The sequence below is a fragment of the Aotus nancymaae genome, unplaced genomic scaffold, assembly GCF_030222135.1.
Source record: "Aotus nancymaae isolate 86718 unplaced genomic scaffold, 86718_ANA_hifiasm-v0.15.2.pri h1tg000016l, whole genome shotgun sequence".
In the NCBI taxonomy this organism is placed as follows: domain Eukaryota; kingdom Metazoa; phylum Chordata; class Mammalia; order Primates; family Aotidae; genus Aotus; species Aotus nancymaae.
This window is the reverse complement of record NW_026988428.1, coordinates 41,151,283-41,169,417: the sequence shown is the minus strand read 5'-3', so window position 1 is coordinate 41,169,417 and position 18,135 is coordinate 41,151,283. Positions and strand designations below refer to the sequence as shown.

General features: G+C 47.4%; 1 protein-coding gene across 1 annotated transcript; it reads left to right on the top strand.

Annotated features, from left to right (window-relative positions):
• The first annotated feature begins 235 nt into the window (after positions 1–235).
• Positions 236–17,973, top strand: DCTN2 (dynactin subunit 2). The gene is made up of 14 exons (XM_012469754.2): positions 236–417; positions 1,348–1,416; positions 12,492–12,588; positions 12,792–12,853; positions 13,185–13,283; positions 13,861–14,021; positions 14,210–14,354; positions 14,667–14,732; positions 14,940–14,978; positions 15,154–15,231; positions 15,325–15,396; positions 15,642–15,744; positions 15,854–15,945; positions 17,515–17,973. The coding sequence occupies exons 1-14, from the start codon at positions 382–384 to the stop codon at positions 17,599–17,601; spliced, it is 1,206 nt and encodes a 401-aa protein (XP_012325177.1). The 5' UTR covers positions 236–381; the 3' UTR covers positions 17,602–17,973.
• Positions 17,974–18,135: the final 162 nt, after the last annotated feature.

The following is an 18,135-nucleotide window of genomic DNA, read 5'->3' as shown; positions in this document are numbered from 1 at the left end:
TTTCACTGACTTGGTTTAAAAGTGAGAGAAAACACAGGATGAAATAGCTCCCCAAGGTTCGTTATTGTCGCTCCCCGCCCAAGTCCCGGTATACCAAAACTACACATCCCACAATCCTAGGCGGCGTCCCCTAGCCATTACCTCATTCCTTGGCCTCGTTCTCCCCAATCCTGGTCTCTCTAGGGGTGTGGCAGCGGGGCTGTTCTCGCGACTTTTGCTCTACCCTTCTGCTGTGCTACTCCTGTCGCGAGACTTCCTGCTCATCTGCCGCTCCCTTTGCCGCCGCCTTAGCCGGGGACTTGAACCCAGCCTCTCCCCTAGCCGAACACCGTCCCCGGCTCTACTGAGGCCCCGGTCCCCCAGCCCCGTCTCGCCGCCGCCATGGCGGACCCTAAATACGCCGACCTTCCCGGCATTGTGAGTACAGGTCCGGCCCCGGCTCCCCAGGACCGCGCCCCCGACTTCCCAAGGACCCCCAACAGAAACCAGCCCGCGACCCCTTCCGCCTGCAGCCCATCCTCCGCCCAAGGTCTCCCGCCGCTCTCTCTCCGACCGGCCGCAGCACCCTCCGAACTCTTCTGACCCAACTGGGCCGGGCCGCCGCACGGCGCAGCAGGCCACCTTTCCGGCAGGCGCCGGTAGCTCGGCCCAGATATCTTCTCCGGGCACTGACCGCTTGTGCCTGAGTGTTTCCACCATCCTTGTGAACGCCGCCCTTGCCCCCCAAAACCTCTCCATAAGACCCCTACATCCCTACCCCAGACACACACACCAGGCCACTTAGTGATGGCCTTCATCCTGCCAAGGAAGAGGTTACTGTGGCAGAACCCTCTTGTGCCAGATAGGGAGCTCTATCCTTGGGGGAACCTGTGCCCTCGCCCCTGCCCCCCCATGACAATCCTGGCGTGTACCTTCCTTCCTTTTGTGCTTCCCTGCTTGCTTCTCAAGGTGGGGGTTGGGACACAGGACCTTGGGTACTAAGGTTCTGAGTCACTCTCAATCCTTGTGCCAGGGAAGTGGTGTACTGGGCCTAATTGGAGGATAGCCCTCACCTTCTTTGGCAATACTGATTGCCAAGGACCTGCCCGCCTCTAGATTTAGGGTAACATCGTTGTTATCACTTACAGTCACTGTTTACCGTCAGGTCCCAACTGTCTCCTCTGTTATCCCTATCCCTTGAGGCAGGGGAACTGACATACTGTTGACGCATGGGGCGGGTGGAGGAGAAAGGACAGAACCCTGGCATCACACCCTGTCTTCTCCGTTAGCTTATTCAAATGGAGTGGGGTAAGGGGTGTTGTTGGATGCTGGGTAGTGAGATTGGGTGGTCACTGCTTCTACCTGCAGGCCAGGAATGAGCCAGATGTTTATGAAACCAGCGACCTACCTGAGGATGATCAAGCGGAGTTCGATGCGGTAAGAATATGTGCTGCCACAGGACTCCTCTGGACTCTGACCTTTCTCCCCTAGACAGGTCCTTCCCTTTCTCTGGGGAGCTACAGCAATAAGCGGGTATGCCAACCCCAGCCTGAGTGGTAAATAGTTGCAGGGCTTGCAGAGGCCATGCTGGGCTTGCAGCCACCAGTAACGGCAGGAAGGAGAGTCAAGTGGAATTATAGCGAACAACATTTGTTTGCAAAGCCCTGATCCTTGGGCCTTTTAAATAAAATTGAAATATCTCAAAACAGGTTTGGGGGCTAGTGACTTAGGCCCCTGGGTTCTAATCCATGGAAATGAATCATGAAGCCTGAGCACTTTTAATAAACTGCCTGAGGTTAGGAAGTAGGCCTTACTAGTTGCTACCAAGAACTAGACTCTGAAATATAATATGGAGAAATACTTTTTAAATATGAATATCCAGTATCCATTTGGCAAGGAATTAAGAAAGTGATTTCAAGACTTTAGAGCAAACAAATTAGAGGAAGAATGTAAATATTTCATGTCAGCGAAGGTGAGACTGGTTACATTTTTAGATCCAAGAACTCTGTGGATGGAGTAATTAGGTGCAGACATATTTCAACTGTGAGGGGAAACACTTAGTATGGTTTATTGATGTGTTCATTCTGTGTTTGTTTGTTTTTGTGCAATGCAGAGAAAGAAATGTCGAGATGCCCCCAGTGAGCCCCAGACTAATGGAGAGTTAGGATACATATAGGAAACATATGGAAGGAAACAAACCAAAATTGAGTGAATGGAAATCAACATAGTAAAAACTCTGTTTAAGTGCCAAGGGGGACAGAGATCTACTAGCATGTCTTATAGCATGTGTTTTCGGTTCTATTATTTCTGAAGAGAGCTGGGCTGGGATCACATTGATGATGTGAGTTCTCAGTAAAGGTGTGTCCAAGAGTCATTGCAATATGCAGGCTCAGTATGCTTGTCTGTAAGTCCTGTGGCTATGTCTGTGGGGCTCGTTAGTTCTGGGGAATGCTGACTGCTGGCTTACAATGTATGGCTTGGCGTACTCACTTATTTCTTATTTGACTCCCCTATGTGGAAGTGGTTCTTACATTGTGGGAAACACCTTCCCTGTCCCTTCTCCCAGTGGTGTGATCCTTGTGGCTTCCGTATTTGCTGGCATGCCAATCTATCCCCCAAGCTTGAGTATCTTGTAGATAATGCAGCTGATGTTGCTCAAGGACCTGAGTGTGCACCTGTCACTCCAAGAGGCATCTTACAGGAAGCTGTCTCTGTCCTCACAGAATAGGAGTGTATAAGTTGGCTCTCTGTATTTGTGGGTTCCAAACCCACGGATTCAACCAACCATTAATGGAAGGTATTTTTTAAAAAATAAAAAATAGGCTGGGCATTGTAGCTCATGCCTGTAATCCCAGCACTTTGGGAGGCCGAGGCAAGTGGGTCATTTCAGGTTGGGAGTTCGAGACCAGACTGGCCAACATGGTAAGACCCCCATCTCTACTAAAAGAATATAAAAATTTGCCAGGTGTGGTGGCAAGCGCCTATAGTCTCAGCTACTAGGGAGGCGGAGGCAGAAGAATCGCTTGAACCCGGGAGGCAGAGGTTGCAGTGAGCCGAGATTGCGCCACTGCACTCCAGCCTGGACGACAGAGCAAGACTCCGCCTCAGAAAAAAAAAAAACCCAGTACAACAATAAAAAAAAAAATTTTTTAAACACATATAACAACTGTTTACATAGCATTTATGTTGTACTAGGTATTTTAAGTAATTTAGAGATGATTTAAAGTATACGAGAGGATGTGTGTAGCTATATGCAGATACTGTGCCAATTTATAGAAAAGATTTGAACATGTGCAGATTTTGGTATCAAGGGAGGTCCTGGAACCAGTCTCCCGCAGTTGCTAAGGGGCAGCTCTATGCTGAGAACTTTACTGTAATACCACAGTTCAGGCTGTTCAACTTAGGCCTAGGTTTCTGCCCTTCATGGTGAGATAATGCATAGAACTCTATCCTTTTGTCACTGACTGTGATACAATGGGTAGTTTCACAGTAATCCCCTTTCTAAACAAATATAGATTGTCATTCCATTTATTGATTGATTGATTGAGATGGAGTCTCACTCTGTTGCCCAGGCTGGAGTGCAGTGGCATGAATTTGGCTCACTGCAACCTCTGCCTCCCAGGTTCAAGCGATTCTCCTGCCTCAGCCTCCCCAGTAGCTGGGATTACAGGTGTGTGCCACCATACTGGGCTAATTTTTTGTTACTTAGTAGAGAGAGGATTTCACCATGTTGGCCAGGATGGTCTCGATCTCCTGACCTCGTGATCTGCCCACCTTGGCCTCCCAAAGTTCTGGGATTACAGGTGTGAGCTGCCATGCCCAGCGGGATATCTCTTAATGAAAAGGAGATGACACCCATTCCAGGTGTGGAAGAACCTGAATGTGCAGCTCAGATTGGCTGTTTCTCCCCCAGAGCCTGAACAGCCTATTTTAGTACCATCTAGTGGGGTGGCTGATGGGGAGAGGATACTGTGAGTGTTCATTTCCTGTGGCATGTTGCCCAGGGTGCCAGTATAGAAGTACATAGGAGGCTATGTGTGGTGGCTCAAGCCTGTAATCCCAGCGCTTTGGGAGGCTGAGGTGGGTGGATCACGAGGTCAGGAGATCGAGACCATCCTGGCCAACATGGTGAAATCCTGTCTCTACTAAATATACAAAAATTAGCTGGGCATGGTGGCGCATGCCTGTAGTCCCAGCTACTCGGGAGGCTGAGGCAGGAGAATTGCTTGAACCTGGGAGGTGGAGGTTGCAGTGAGCTGAGATCGCAGCACTGCATTCCAGCCTGGTGACAGTGAGACTGTCTCAAAAAAAAAAAAAGAAAGAAATGCATAGAAGTGAGACTCTGTCTCAAAAAAAGGAGAAGTAGATAGCAAATTTAAGAAGAGTTGAATTGTTTCTGTCACCTAAGACTCAGCTAAGTGACTCTGTCATTAGGGAGGAATGGGGTGGGCAGACCTTCAGCTGCTTCAGGAGTCTTAAGAGCCAAGATGTTTCCTGATGTCAGCTAATGTCTCTGGCCCCTGCATGTCCCTGTGGGCTTTGCAGCTTTCGGGAAGTCAGCTGAGTAATGGTTCTGCCATTGCTTTCAATACTGATGTAAATATGCAATTTGAGGAGCAGTGAATTGTATGCTTAGATAATCTAGAAATGTCATGTCCATGAGGCCTGGGATCTTACCAGCAGCCTGTCTGTATCTTGCTACCTGTCCAAGATCTAGTGCAAGTGACAGTGCACATGACCTGTCTTGTGGCTGAACCATGAGATTTTTAGTCACCTTCTTAACCCTTTAACCCCTGACAACAACATTCGCTGCCTTAGTCTCCAGATTATTTTCAACTTTAATTTTATCAGTTTTTAAAGTAGGTAGTATATGCATAGGGAACAGGAGATTCAAGGCTGAGTAGTGAAATATCTACCTCCCTCCCCTGCCTACCACCACTCAGTTCTCTTTCCTGGAGACAACCAATGTGGACAGCAAAATTTAAATTTTTTATGCTTTTTCTTGTGGGACCTTTCAGGGCGTCACCAGATTCCATTTTTTTTTTTTTTTTTTTTTTTTTAAGACAGAGTCTCTTTTCCCCAGGTTGGATTGCAATGGCATGGGCTTGGCTCACTGCAACCTCTGCCTCCGGGGTTCAAGCAATTCTACCTCAGCCTCCTGAGTAGCTGGGATTATAGGCATGTGCCACCACATTTGGCTAGTTTTTTGTATTTTTAGTAGAGATGGGATTTTCCCATGTTGGCCAGGCTGGTCTCGAACTCCTGGCCTCAAGTGATCCACCAGCCTTGACCTCCCAAAGTGCTGGGATTACAGGCATGAACTACTGTGCCAGCCAGGTCTAAAGGAATAATCGGGCCAGGCGCGGTGGCTCATGCCTGTAATCCCAGCACTTTGGGAGGCTGAGGCGGGTGGATCATGAGGTCAAGAGATCGAGACCATCCTGGTCAACATGGTGAAACCCCATCTCTACCAAAAATACAAAAAAATTAGCTGGGCACAGTGGTGTGTGCCTGTAATCCCAGCTACTCAGGAGGCTGAGGCAGGAGAATTGCCTGAACCCAGGAGGTGGAGGTTGCGGTGAGCCGAGATTGCACCATTGCACTCCAGCCTGGGTAACAAGAGCGAAACTCCGTCTCAAAAAAAAAAGAAGGAATAATCAAGTTGTGTTTACCCTCACTGCTATATAACTTTCTTCCTCTGATTCCTCCACTGTGGAAGAAATTGGGCTACTGAAGGAAAAATGTCCTCAAACATCCCTTAAAGATTTAAATTGTTAACTTAAACATTTTCTGATTCCCATAGTGGGGAGGATGGGGGAGGAAAGCATAAAAGATTTAAATTTTGCTACAGATGATCCTGATTTTTTTTTTTTTTGAGATGGAGTTTTGCTCTTGTTGCCCAGGCTGGAGTGCATGATGCAATCTCAGCTCACTGCAACCTCTGCCTCCCAGGTTCAAGAGGTTCTCCTGCCTCAGCCCCCCAGCTGGAATTACAGGCATCCACCACCACACCTGGCTAATTTTTTTTGTATTTTTAGTAGAGACAGGGTTTCACCATGTTGGCCAGGCTGGTCTCGAACTCCTGACCTCAGGTAATCTACCTGCCTTGAGGTAATCCATTCTCAGAGTGCTAGGATTGCAGGCGTGAGCCACCATGCCCAGCTGATCCTGATTTTTCTCCTATCCCTTTAAAACAATTTTAGCAGGAAATAAAACATTCTAAAACAGGAATGGACCAGGTAGTACACAGGCTAGCCCTTTCCTCCTCAATCTGGGAAGATCTCTTTGTACTTCAGACACTCCCAGGTTGACTGGGGCAATAGGCTTGCTTGGAGATTTTTCTTAAAATGTTTGTAAAGCTAATTCCCGAATAGAATTCCACCCCCTCACACACCACTACCCTCACCCCCAGGCCCACAGCCTGCCTTGGGTCAGTGAGGCTTTCTGTTCATGGCTTTTGAACTGCTGGAATAAGGGAAGTAAATTAAGAAAACCTCATTAGAAACAATTAGTTTCCCTCTTTATGGAATAACTACTCCCAGTAAAAGGGGAAAAAATGACCAAGCCATAGTTTGATGGGGCCCTGGCAGAGGCTTCATTTCTCCAAAAGGTAGATATTACTGGACACTCCTGAGATGAGAAACAGTAGGTCTCTTCCTTACAGTTTAGAAGATCCTAGAGTATGCTTGATTGTGTTCATTTACTGTTGGCGCACTTGAACTTACCTGAGTTTTTCCTAATGCTTCCCCCATCCTCCCTCCTCACCACCTTGCCTGGACACTAGTTTGCACAAGTAAGACCATTCAATGCTTCTTTTCTGCATGTTTTTTTCATCTGCCATCTCGCATGAAATGCTCTGCCACTGTGCTATTGTTGTAGCTAATCGTTTTAAATTCCAATGAGTCCCTGGCTGGGTCACTGAGGGGGCCTGCTGGCCTTATGTTTGAAGATCATTAATCAAGGGTTAGAAACAGCTATGATCCATGAATCATTGTCTCTTCCCCTTGTGAGGTCTGCAGAGTAAAACTGTCCAATGGAGGATGGGATAGAAGCATGGAGGCTTTGAGAGCTTTTGAACATGAGGCATTTAGGCACTGGAGTTAGAAGGGAGTTGCCTTTCTCTTTCTCAGACTAAGATCAAATTAAGATATTTTTTATAGAATGACTTATAGCTTTTCTAGACAAGGGAGAACAAAAGGGACAGCCACAGTCCTCATTTCTTAGCTGTATGTGGATTATCTCTGGGAAAAACTCATTTTAATATTCCCCTATGCTAAGTCTTTAGAGAAATGTAAATGGGATGAGAAGCAGGTTTATATGCAATTGTATGATAATAACTTGGATTATTTGTGCTTTTGTGAGTCTTTCTGTTTCTGCACCCCTCCTTTTGAAATGGATGGATGGTCAGCAATATATTGATCCATCCCGGACAGTTTTATTCTACAGCTCTGTCCATCTTCCTTGTCATCATGGTTTTGAAGTCCCCTGGCTGCAGTGTTGGCATAGAGCCTGAATAGGCTCAGAGAGTGACAGTGACCACTTGCCCTGCCTGATTTAGAACCTCAGGTCCTGCCCTCTGAGTCACAGCCACTTAGCCCAACAGCCCTGGGGAGAGGGGATTCCATTAGTAAAAGGGACTGGGAGTCATGTACTAGGTAAGCCGGCACCCGGGATCAGGGCACTTGAAATCTTTCAATCAGGGTGACTAGTACTACTACAGATTATGCAAGAATCATGCCTAAAATCTCATCATCTTTCAACCCACCCATAGGACAGACCGGGAGGTGGTATGTACTATTTATAAACTAATATACCACTTTTTCTTTTCTTCGATTTTCTGTCCTCCCTATTTTTCCCAATCCACATGGTTTGAACTTGAGCTTATGGCCCATTGTCTTTTCTCTCTTCTTTTCTCCCAAGCTGGTTTTAGCTTGGTGGGACATATCAGGGAAAGACATAGTGTGTGTACTTCTCCTTTGTGTTTGCATGTGTGCACCTATGAGTGCTTATGCTCACTCTGTGCAGAGACTTCCCAGTCTCCACCACAGGACCTGGAGCCACCTCTAACCCGAGCTGAAAGAGGAATCTTTTTTTTTTGAGACGGAGTCTCAAACTCTATCACCCAGGCAAGAGTGCAGTGGCGCAATCTCAGCTTACTGCAACCTGTGCCTCCTGGATTCAAGCGAGCCTCCCAAGTAGCTGGGATTACAGGCGCCCACCAGCATGCCCAGGCTAATTTTGTGTTTTTAGTAGAGATGGAGTTTCACCATGTTGGCCAGTCTGGTCTTGAACTCCTGACCTCAAGTGATCCATCCACTTCAGCCTTCCAAAGTGCTGGGATTATAGATGTGAGCCACCACGCCCGGGCGAAAGAAGAATCTTGGCTGTGACCCTATCATCGGCTAGGGAACAGAGAGGCTATGGGTCAGAAGTATCTGGCTGAAATCTTGGTGCAAGGAAGCACTTGTTTTTATCTCACCATAGTTTTTCATATGCACACAAGAATCCTCAACCTTCCACACTTCCATCCATCTGTCCATCAGCAGAGCTCCTAGAAAGGCAGGGCATACCTCTGGATTTTCCCTCCTGGTAATTCTAAACCAACCTTGCCTGGAAGTGGGAGCCTTATCTATGTGGCCCAGACTCAAATAAGGTCTCTTGGAAATACTCTCACCCTTCCCCCTTGTCTACCCTCCAACCCCTGTGAATCTTGTGAACAGAGGGTTGAAGAAACATATTCTGCACATGGGCTGGTAGCTGTGAATCTTGGTGTCCTCTGGACCCTCTGTGCTAGCACATCATGGCAAAATTGATCTGGATCCCTTGGAGCTACGGGGTGAGTTACCAGCCACTCAAGGTGGAGGCAAACAAGCCAGGCTGTGCGAGGGACCAGGAGCAGCCCTGCCTCTTCTCTTGCAGGAGGAAATGAGAATGGGGCTGTACTTAGATACTTCATCATTCCTTAAACTCACCATCTATACATCTCACCTACAGTCGTATCAGAATTCCCACCTGATCACTCTCATTGTGACTGATTCTGTCATCGAAATGTCTAATTTTTCACAGCTAGAGAAACCAAGAGATAGGAAGACATGGGCCATGAACTAGTAGTGAGAACTCTCTTGAGAATTATTGACCCTCTATCAGCTACAAGTCCTAAGAATCTCTAACTTCTGCTTCATGTTTTGCCATTTCTAATAGCTTCCCCGCCACCTCAGCCTTCTCTCCCATTTCCTATTCCTTGCCACTGGCTTGTAACATCTAACTCCTAGTTCTCAGATGATCCTAAACTGCTGCTGTTAATGGCAAAGCTTCATGACATCCTCACCACCAGAGGGAAAAGGGTCTTATGCTCTTCTTTCTCTTGGGGTATATCATGACCCCAGCTCAAATTTCTTGGCCCCAAAATTTCGCTAGGCTCCCCTGGGGCCCTGTGGTGCAGTGTGTTTGAAGACTGTCATGTAGTGCATGTGACAATTTGCTAATAACAATTTTGTCTTTTTTTTTTCTTCCCTCATCCCCATTCCCCCACTCCCTTTCCTTTTAACTCTTGATTTTCTCACCTCTGGGGAAACCACAAGGAGCTGGTAAGAAGCCTGACCTTTCATCTGCTTTTTAACGGGGTGTGCTGTGATGAGCAGTTGTTTCTCTGTCCTTCAGACTCTACTAAATCTTTCATTCCTCTATTCAGTCCTGCACCCAGCCTTTTCCTATCTCACAAGTCACTGTAATCATACCGCCCCCAACTCATGCCCCAGATCTTCAAGACACTGCTGGAGTGGGTGCTACTGGAGGACTAGATTGTGCCCCCGGGCCACAGCCTTGGAGAGGCTCCAGAGGATGCCAGCGCCAGGCAGCCCAGCTGGCCCAGGATGCTCCCACAGCAGGGATGAAAATGCTGTCTGTCCCTGGGACGACTGTCCAGAACCTCTGAGACTCACCGTCTGTGTGTTGACCCTCTTTTACTCCCTGCTTTCCCTATTTAGGAACATAAATGAGAAAGTAGGTTCCCATCTGCATAGTGCCCTCCCATAATAAGGGCTTAACAAATGGTATATGATTAATTTTTTTCCTGTGTCTCTAAGTTATGCCTCCCATTTACTCTTTTTTAAGAGGATTAAACAAAAGAGGATGGGTGGATTGGCCTTGATTGGGGCTTTCACAGGGAGAAGTGGCATATTCCCATGTATGAACTTCAGAGAATATCGTTGTCTATCCTGAGCCTGAGCCCTTCTCAGTTTATAGAGGCCAGAGACCACACAGCTATTAGATGGGTGGGTGTTCTGGCCATAACATTTCAGAACAGGTTAAGAGATAATCATCTGGGACTCAAATGTCTCTTCCCCCAGGCACTTGCATATGGCACATTGAGTCTTTTGTTTTTCTCTTGATCTATAACTCTTCCCCCTCTTGCCCAGTAATTCCCTAAAGAAGAGGTAAAGATCAAAGTTGATACTTTGTCCTTTCCTCCTCTCTTCCCTTATTTTTAAAGCTGCCACCCACACTGATTCCTGCTCTGACTAATAGCAGAGCAGAGATGAAGGAAGGAGCTTCCTTCAATCTGCTTTTCTTTCTCAGTGTTGTCCCACCATGTCCCCCTCACACCCTCTCCCTACATACCTACACACCTACACACAGGCAGAGGTTCTCAGTCCTGGCTGTAGGTTAGAATCACCTGAATATATCTGGCCCTATCCCAGAATAATTTATCAGAATCTCTAGAAGTAGGCCCAGGCCTTTTTTTTTCCTCTCTCTCTTTTTCTTTTTTTGAGACAGGCTCTCACTCTGTTGCCCAGGCTGTAGTGCAGTGGCATGATCTCAGCTCACTGCAACCTCCACCTGCCAGGCTCAAGATCTTCCACCTCAGCCTCTTGAGTATCTGGGACCACAGGCTTGTGCCACAATACCTGGCTAATTTTTCATATTTTTTGTAGAGATAGGGTTTCACTATGTTGCCCAGCCCAGGCTGGTCTTGAACTCCCAAGATCCACTGACCTTGGCCAAACTTTGGGACTACAGACAGGCTTGAGCCACCATACCTGGCTGTCTCTTTAAAAAAAAAAAAAAAGAAAAAGGTTTTTCTTTTTTTTTTTGAAACAGAGTCATGCTCTGTCACCAGGCGCCAGGCTGAAGTGCAGTGACACAATCTCGGCTCACTGCAACCTCCACCTCCTGGGTTCAAGCAAGTCTCCTCCCAAGTAGCTGGGACTACAGGCATGCGCCACCACACCCAGCTAGTTTTTGTATTTTAGTAGAGACAGCGTTTCACTATGTTGGCCAGAATGGTCTTGATCTTTTGACCTTGTGATCCACCCGCCTTGGCCTCCCAAAGTGCTGGGATTACAGGTGTGAGCCACCGCGCTTGGCAAAAAAAGTATTTTCTAAGTGATTCTAACATGCAGCCTGGGGTGAGAACCGTTGTTCTAGGTGAAAGAAGGAAGACTCATTTGCCTTCCTCCTGTAGAAGGTGGAGATGCCATCCCCAATAGAAAAGGACTCCTGGGTCTCCCTCCTGCTTCCATCAGTACTCTGCTGGGAGCTGTTGGGCTTCTGACAATTGAAAAAGGGGCATGCAGTCAGGAGTGCCCAGTCTCGGTGTTGTTACTGGAATCTGAACAGCATGTAGATATCTAGTAAGGAGGAACCTCTTTGCTTCAGTTTCTAGGGTGAAGTCTCTTTCACCACCTACTGTGTCCCCTGTTTTTGGAAGAACTTAAGTGCTTAAAGCACAGCAGAGGAGTCAGGGAGAAAAATCAGGTGCTGCAGCTTCTCTGAAGAAATGCTGGGCTATCTCCATTTCAGGACTTACATGTGGCCCTTGCCCATGGGTACTCTTGGCAAGCAGATATTGCCTATGTTTGTTGCTTCTAAGATGTCCCATAAAAATAATCCAGTAAACCCTTGCCCCTTCTCCCTATCCCTGAATATCCTGGCCTCATGGCAGCCTAGAAATCAGGCTTCTGGTCAGGACCTCTGTTGACCTTCCTTTGTACTAAGAGCTTGTGTCTTACCTTCAGCAGGTTTAAAGTCCTAATATTCATACTCAGGGTTAGTGGCCTGATTATCTGCCTTCCCTCCTCTTTCCTTCTAGCAAGGACGGGAGGTTAGCATTAAAATGGACTTGCTCAGCAGGCAAGGAGATTTACTTTTGGGAGGGGGAGGTTAAAAGAGGTCAGGTTGGTTTCTTGCCTCGAGTGCATGGTGTGTGCCAGACAACTGGGAGGGTTAAGGTGGGGGGATGGGAAGGCTTATGTACAGAGAGGGTGGGGAGATTATGCTCCTGTTCCCAGTTGAATGAGGGTGTTAATATTTATACAACTGAGGCTCCAAATTTACCAGGAAGCTTCAATTTCCTAGGTTGAGCCTGGGTAGGCACCTTGGAATAGAGCTGCCCTTCTTTCCCCTTGGACAAGTAGGGCCCAGTCACCTAATGGTTTGGGGATTTTGTGGGTTAGAGGAAGTTCTAGAGTGGGACTGAGTCTGCCTCTGGCCTAAACTACCTGTTCTTGTAGGAGGAGCTGACAAGCACAAGTGTGGAGCACATCATTGTCAATCCTAATGCTGCCTATGACAAGTTCAAGGACAAGAGAGTGGGGACAAAGGGACTTGGTGAGACTGGACTGGAAATTGGGTAGGGGGAAGACTGGAGGATAAGCATGAGAAGTGGTTTCCTGTCCTCAGGTCTTAGTGACTTGCGCTGTGGGGAAGGGGTCCCTCATGGAGATCTTTTGTGGAAGCCCTCACAGTCACCTGAGACCATGACTGCCTTGGGCCTAGATCAGGCCCTCAGTTCCATCTTCTTTTCTTGGCAGATTTCTCAGATCGTATTGGAAAAACCAAGAGGACAGGCTATGAATCTGGAGAATATGAGATGGTTTGTTGTGTGTGTGTGTGTGTGTTGATGGGAATGGTGTAGTGACCCTATCTAACCCACATGTAGGAGGGAGATCAAGGGATACAGGCGGGATTCTGTTTCTCCTCTGTTCCTGAGGAAGCAGCAGGATGCAGCCAAGGAAACTCTGCCCCCCTGCTGTTTGTTCTGGAGAGCCTCCAGGCCTCTGGCTGTCCTCAGTTCTTTCGTATTAGGGTGTTGTGGATTCTCAATTGGATATGATACCTTTATGACTTAGGCCCAGGATGTGGAAGAATTCTTGAGGTTCCCTGTAATGAGATGTATAACATAACCCTCTGTGCTTGCTCTCTAGCTTGGAGAGGGTCTGGGAGTGAAGGAGACACCCCAGCAAAAGTACCAGCGCTTACTGCATGAGGTCCAAGAGCTGACAACTGAAGTTGAAAAAATCAAGGTAACGACAGACTCTCTTCTCCCCTCTCTGCTGTGACTTACACAGTAGAGGAAGACCTCTAGCAAGAAGAGAAAGATTCCCTGGCCAAGGATAGTGGCTCACGCTTGTAATCCTACCACTTTGGGAGGCTAAAGCAGGTGGATCACCTGAGGTCAGGAGTTCGAGACCAGCCAGGCCAACATGATGAAACAAAAATTAGCTATGCGTGATGGCACATGCCTGTAATCTCAGCTACTTCGGAGGCTAAGGCTGGTGAATTGCTTGAACCCAGGAGGCAGAGGTTGCAGTGAGCTGAGATCAGAGCACTGTACTCTAACCTGGACAACAGAGCTATACTCCATCTCAAAAAGAGAAAGAAAGAAAGATTCCGTAAGCTCTTGGATAAAGGGGCTAAGGCTTCCAGAGTTTAGGAATATTCATCCATCTACATCCAGTGCTACATAAGGTGGGCAGTCTGCCATGCTAAAAACCATCCCAGTGACCTCCAGCTACAGCTACCCTTAAAGGGCCTGACCTATTTTTTTGCTTCTTGATTCATTCTTGCCACACCCTGCTTTTTACCTTTTTTTCATACTAGACGACAGTGAAGGAGTCAGCTGCAGAGGAGAAGCTGACCCCTGTGGTGCTGGCTAAACAGCTGGCAGCCCTGAAGCAGCAGCTAGTTGCTTCCCACCTAGAGAAGCTGCTGGGACCAGATGCTGCAATCAACCTTACTGACCCCGATGGTGCTCTGGCTAAGTGGGTACCCTACTTTGTTGAAAAATCATTGCTGATTGGGGTTGTGGATGGACTCAGCCAGCTACTGACGGGGGTGCTAAGTGGAGGAGAAGTGGCCTAGCTGTTTGTTAATGCTAAGGATAAGGCAAAAGTGAGGGAGAGTGACTGGCCCTCCTCCTTATATTCATAATATTAATTGATCTAACTAGGCGCCTACTGCTGCAGCTGGAAGCAACAAAGAACAGCAAAGCGAGCTCAGGTGGAAAAATCACTGGGACCCCCCCAGATAGCAGCCTTGTCACTTATGAACTACATTCTCGGCCTGAGCAGGACAAGTTCTCTCAAGCTGCCAAAGTAAGTATGGATACAGAGTTGGTTGGGAAGCCAGGGAAGACGTGTCCCTAGAGATTTTCCTGCTTCTCTCCAAGGGAGAGGGTGCTGGGAAGGCTTCTGATTCCTGTTGATTCCTCCTCTGATTCCTCGGTCTCTATGTTTCCCTTACCCATCTACCTTAGGTTAGGGTTTTAAGATTATGGCTAGGTATGTGTTCCAGGGAAAGGAGTCCCGTGTGGTGGCGAGTGGCAAGCAGAGTAGAGCAGGGTTGTATTTCTCCCACTGCAGCAGCAGGGAGGCAGACGGCAAATTTCACCTCCTTCCTCCCACTAGGTCGCAGAACTTGAAAAGCGCCTGACAGAGCTGGAGGCAGCTGTACGTTGTGATCAGGATGCTCAGGTCAGGTGCTCTCCTGTACATAATCTGAGCCTTAGGTCCTGCAACTCATGGTCTAAAACTTGCCACATAAGCCTGGGAGGGGTCATCCAAGGGTTTCAGTTACAGGGATCAGCTAGTGGGTTCCCACCTAGAACCAGGAAAGATGAGAGAAGATGATAATCATGGAGATATAAGGACCACTGATGTCTTCCCTCCCTTTCCCACCAGAATCCCCTTTCTGCAGGTCTACAGGGAGCCTGTCTCATGGTGAGTTGGGAAGAAACTGGAGTGTTTCGATTACAGAGGGGATAATTGGGATTGGGTTTGCTTTGAGGGTTATTTTTGAGTTTGTAACTATATATTAATTTAGTGGAATATGAGAGGCCTCTTCCTAGTCTGATCCTTTCTTCCTCGTGATGCTTGTCCCAACTCTCATCCTCAGGAGACTGTAGAGTTGTTGCAAGCAAAAGTGAGCGCCTTGGACCTTGCAGTTTTGGACCAAGTGGAGGCTCGACTACAGGTATTAAATTGAGGGAAAATTAAATTATGGGTAGCTTGGGACTTTGGAAGCCCTGGATGCTCTCACTATCAACCTTAAAATCTGTGTTTTCAGAGTGTCCTGGGAAAGGTGAATGAGATTGCCAAGCATAAAGCCTCTGTAGAAGATGCAGATACACAAAGCAAGGTCCGGAAGACAGCTTCCCCATCTCCTTTCCACTCCCTCAGTTTTTCTGAGTGGCCATATCAAAGCATGAGAACACAATCAATCTTCAGGTCCCCATCTTCATAAGCTCTTATCAGCTGGGAACGTCAGGGCTGTGCTTCCCTCTGCCCACTTGATCCTTTCCCCCACTCTGGTGATGTAGCAGTCTACGCATACTGACCTGGCTGCCTCAGCTATCCCCTCTGGGCCCTATTGTGTCCCTTCAGGTGCACCAGCTGTATGAAACTATACAGCGCTGGAGCCCCATTGCCTCCACCCTCCCTGAGCTGGTGCAGCGACTCGTCACCATCAAGCAGCTGCATGAGCAAGGTGGGAGGCCAGCTGCCAGGAGTGCTAAGAGAAGTTGAAAAATGGGCAACTTTTGGTCCCCGCCTCATCTTGGATTCTAGTCTCAGCCATACTTTTCTTGCTTTTGTAGCCATGCAGTTTGGTCAGCTCCTGACACACTTGGATACCACTCAGCAGATGATTGCTAATTCTCTGAAGGACAATACCACCCTCTTGACCCAGGTGTGTGTGCCCCTTTGTTGATCTGTCTCCTTTCTCCAGCATGTACAAACTAGGTTCTCCAGTGTTATAGGGTTCTGCCTCAGCCTATTTTTGTAGCATGGTGTTGTGGCAGGGGGTTGGTCTGGAGTCTCCATCCTATTTTCAATGTGAAAGCCCTTTGACAACTTACTTAACCTATGAACCTCCATCTTTCCATTTGGGAAATGTACCTCCCTCAGAGTTATATAGATGAGGTGAATATGGGAAAATTGTTAGGAGCTACTGAATATGTTTTCTTATAAAACCCCACTTTCCCTGTCATCCCAGCTTAGCTTACTCTTCCTAATGAGCACAGTACACTGGAAAGAATCCAGGCTTTGAAGTCAAAAGCCAAGCCCTAATCTGGTTCTGTCACTTCCTTTCTGACCCTGGATAATGAGTCTCACCTAGTTTCTTCATTCTTTTAGTAATGCTTGGGACATAGCAAGTTCACAATTTTTTTATTATTTTATTATTATTATTACTATTTTTGAGATGGAGTTTCGCTCGTTACCTAGGCTGGAGTGCAATGGCGCGATCTCAGCTCACCGCAACCTCTGCCTCCTGGGTTCAGGCAATTCTCCTGCCTCAGCCTCCTGAGTAGCTGGGATTACAAGCATGCGCCACCATGCCCAGCTAATTTTTTGTATTAGTAGAGACGGGGTTTCACCATGTTGACCAGGATGGTCTCGATCTCTTGACCTCGTGATCCACCCGCCTCGGCCTCCCAAAGTGCTGGGATTACAGGCTTGAGCCACCACGCCCGGCTATTTTATTATTTTTGAGACAGTCTCGCCCTATTGCCCAGGCTGGAGTGCAATGGAGCGATCTCAGCTCACTGCAGCCTCCACCTCCCAGGCTCCCAAGTAGCTGGAATTATAGGCACGCACCACTACACCTGGCTAATTTCTGTTTTTTTAGTAGAAATGGGTTTTCACCATGTTGGCCAGGGTGGTCTCAAACTCCTCACCTCAAGTGATCCACCCTCCTCGGCCTCCCAAAGTACTGGGATTATAGGCATGAGCCACTGCACCCAGCCGCAAGTCCACAATTTCTGTTGGAGGCACTGTTCTCAGTGCTGGAAGGACCATTAAATTCGAGAGACCAGTGTTAATCACAGGATCACTGAGATAAATGAAAAATTATATAAACGACTTAGAATAATAACCTTTTCCTCCAGAGTGGTTTTCTAAAATTTTGAACCAGTGAAACCTTCATTTCAACAAAATCTTATTTAGCTCTCATTACATAAAACAGATTTTTTAAAAAACTGATCTGGTTCTACCTCTGGGAAAAAAAAAAAACAAAAGAAAAACTGCTGGTTGAAGTTAGAATGGGAATTCTCAAGAGTCCTGCTTGCTTGGCACACCCTGAGCTTGGTCCCTGGTACCAAGTGTAGCTTGAAAATTGCTACTATAAACATCCCCCCTCTGTGGCCCACAAACTGTGCTTCCATTTCTTTTTTGTCTTCTCTCAGAGAATTCCTTCAGGTCCTCACCCAGTTAAGCAACTGGACCCGACAAAGAGTAAAACCTCTCTACCACTTTGTAGGTGCAGACAACCATGCGTGAAAACCTGGCCACAGTTGAGGGGAACTTTGCCAGCATTGATGAACGGATGAAGAAGCTGGGAAAGTGAGCACATCTGGGAACTGGAGAACAGGGGTAATCCCTACCCCTGGGAACTCTAACAGCTTACATAGGGTTTCCCCTTTACTGTAACTCTAGCATCCCCATCCCAATTGACACTGGGGGCAAGGGTGGTTCTTGCATGTGGGGTTTATACCCCTCCCCTGATGAACACAGAGTGGTAGCTGGGGGTTGGTTATTAGAAGGTGGTCTCCCCTCAAGCCTGAGGGATGAGGACGTGGACCCAGCCACATGCCAGCTCATGTCCAGTACTGCTTTGCCTGGTGTGGGGAAGGATTGGGTCTTGTCCTCCAACACAGCTTCTGTGGCTGACTGTAATAGCGTACAACCATTTCTGACCATTAAATGCTGTTGTACTTTATGTGGCCTCTGCTATGTTTTCTGGGGAGGAGGCAGCACTAGAACACAAATAGACATTCATAGCATAATAGGCAGTCTGAGCCACTCTATACTACAAGAGATGAATTTAAATTGTAACCTGTTCTTATCATCAAAGAACTAAATTAAAAAATGAGTACAGAGC

What these genes read in the sequence shown, in the direction of transcription:
- DCTN2 (XM_012469754.2), top strand. Translation starts at nt 382, where the DNA reads ATGGCGGACCCTAAATACGCCGACCTTCCCGGCATT. An exon ending in ATCAAGCGGAGTTCGATGCG is followed by an intron (nt 1,417 to 12,491) that starts GTAAGAATATGT and finishes CTGTTCTTGTAG; the next exon opens with GAGGAGCTGACAAGCACAAG. An exon ending in TACAGGGAGCCTGTCTCATG is followed by an intron (nt 14,979 to 15,153) that starts GTGAGTTGGGAA and finishes TCTCATCCTCAG; the next exon opens with GAGACTGTAGAGTTGTTGCA.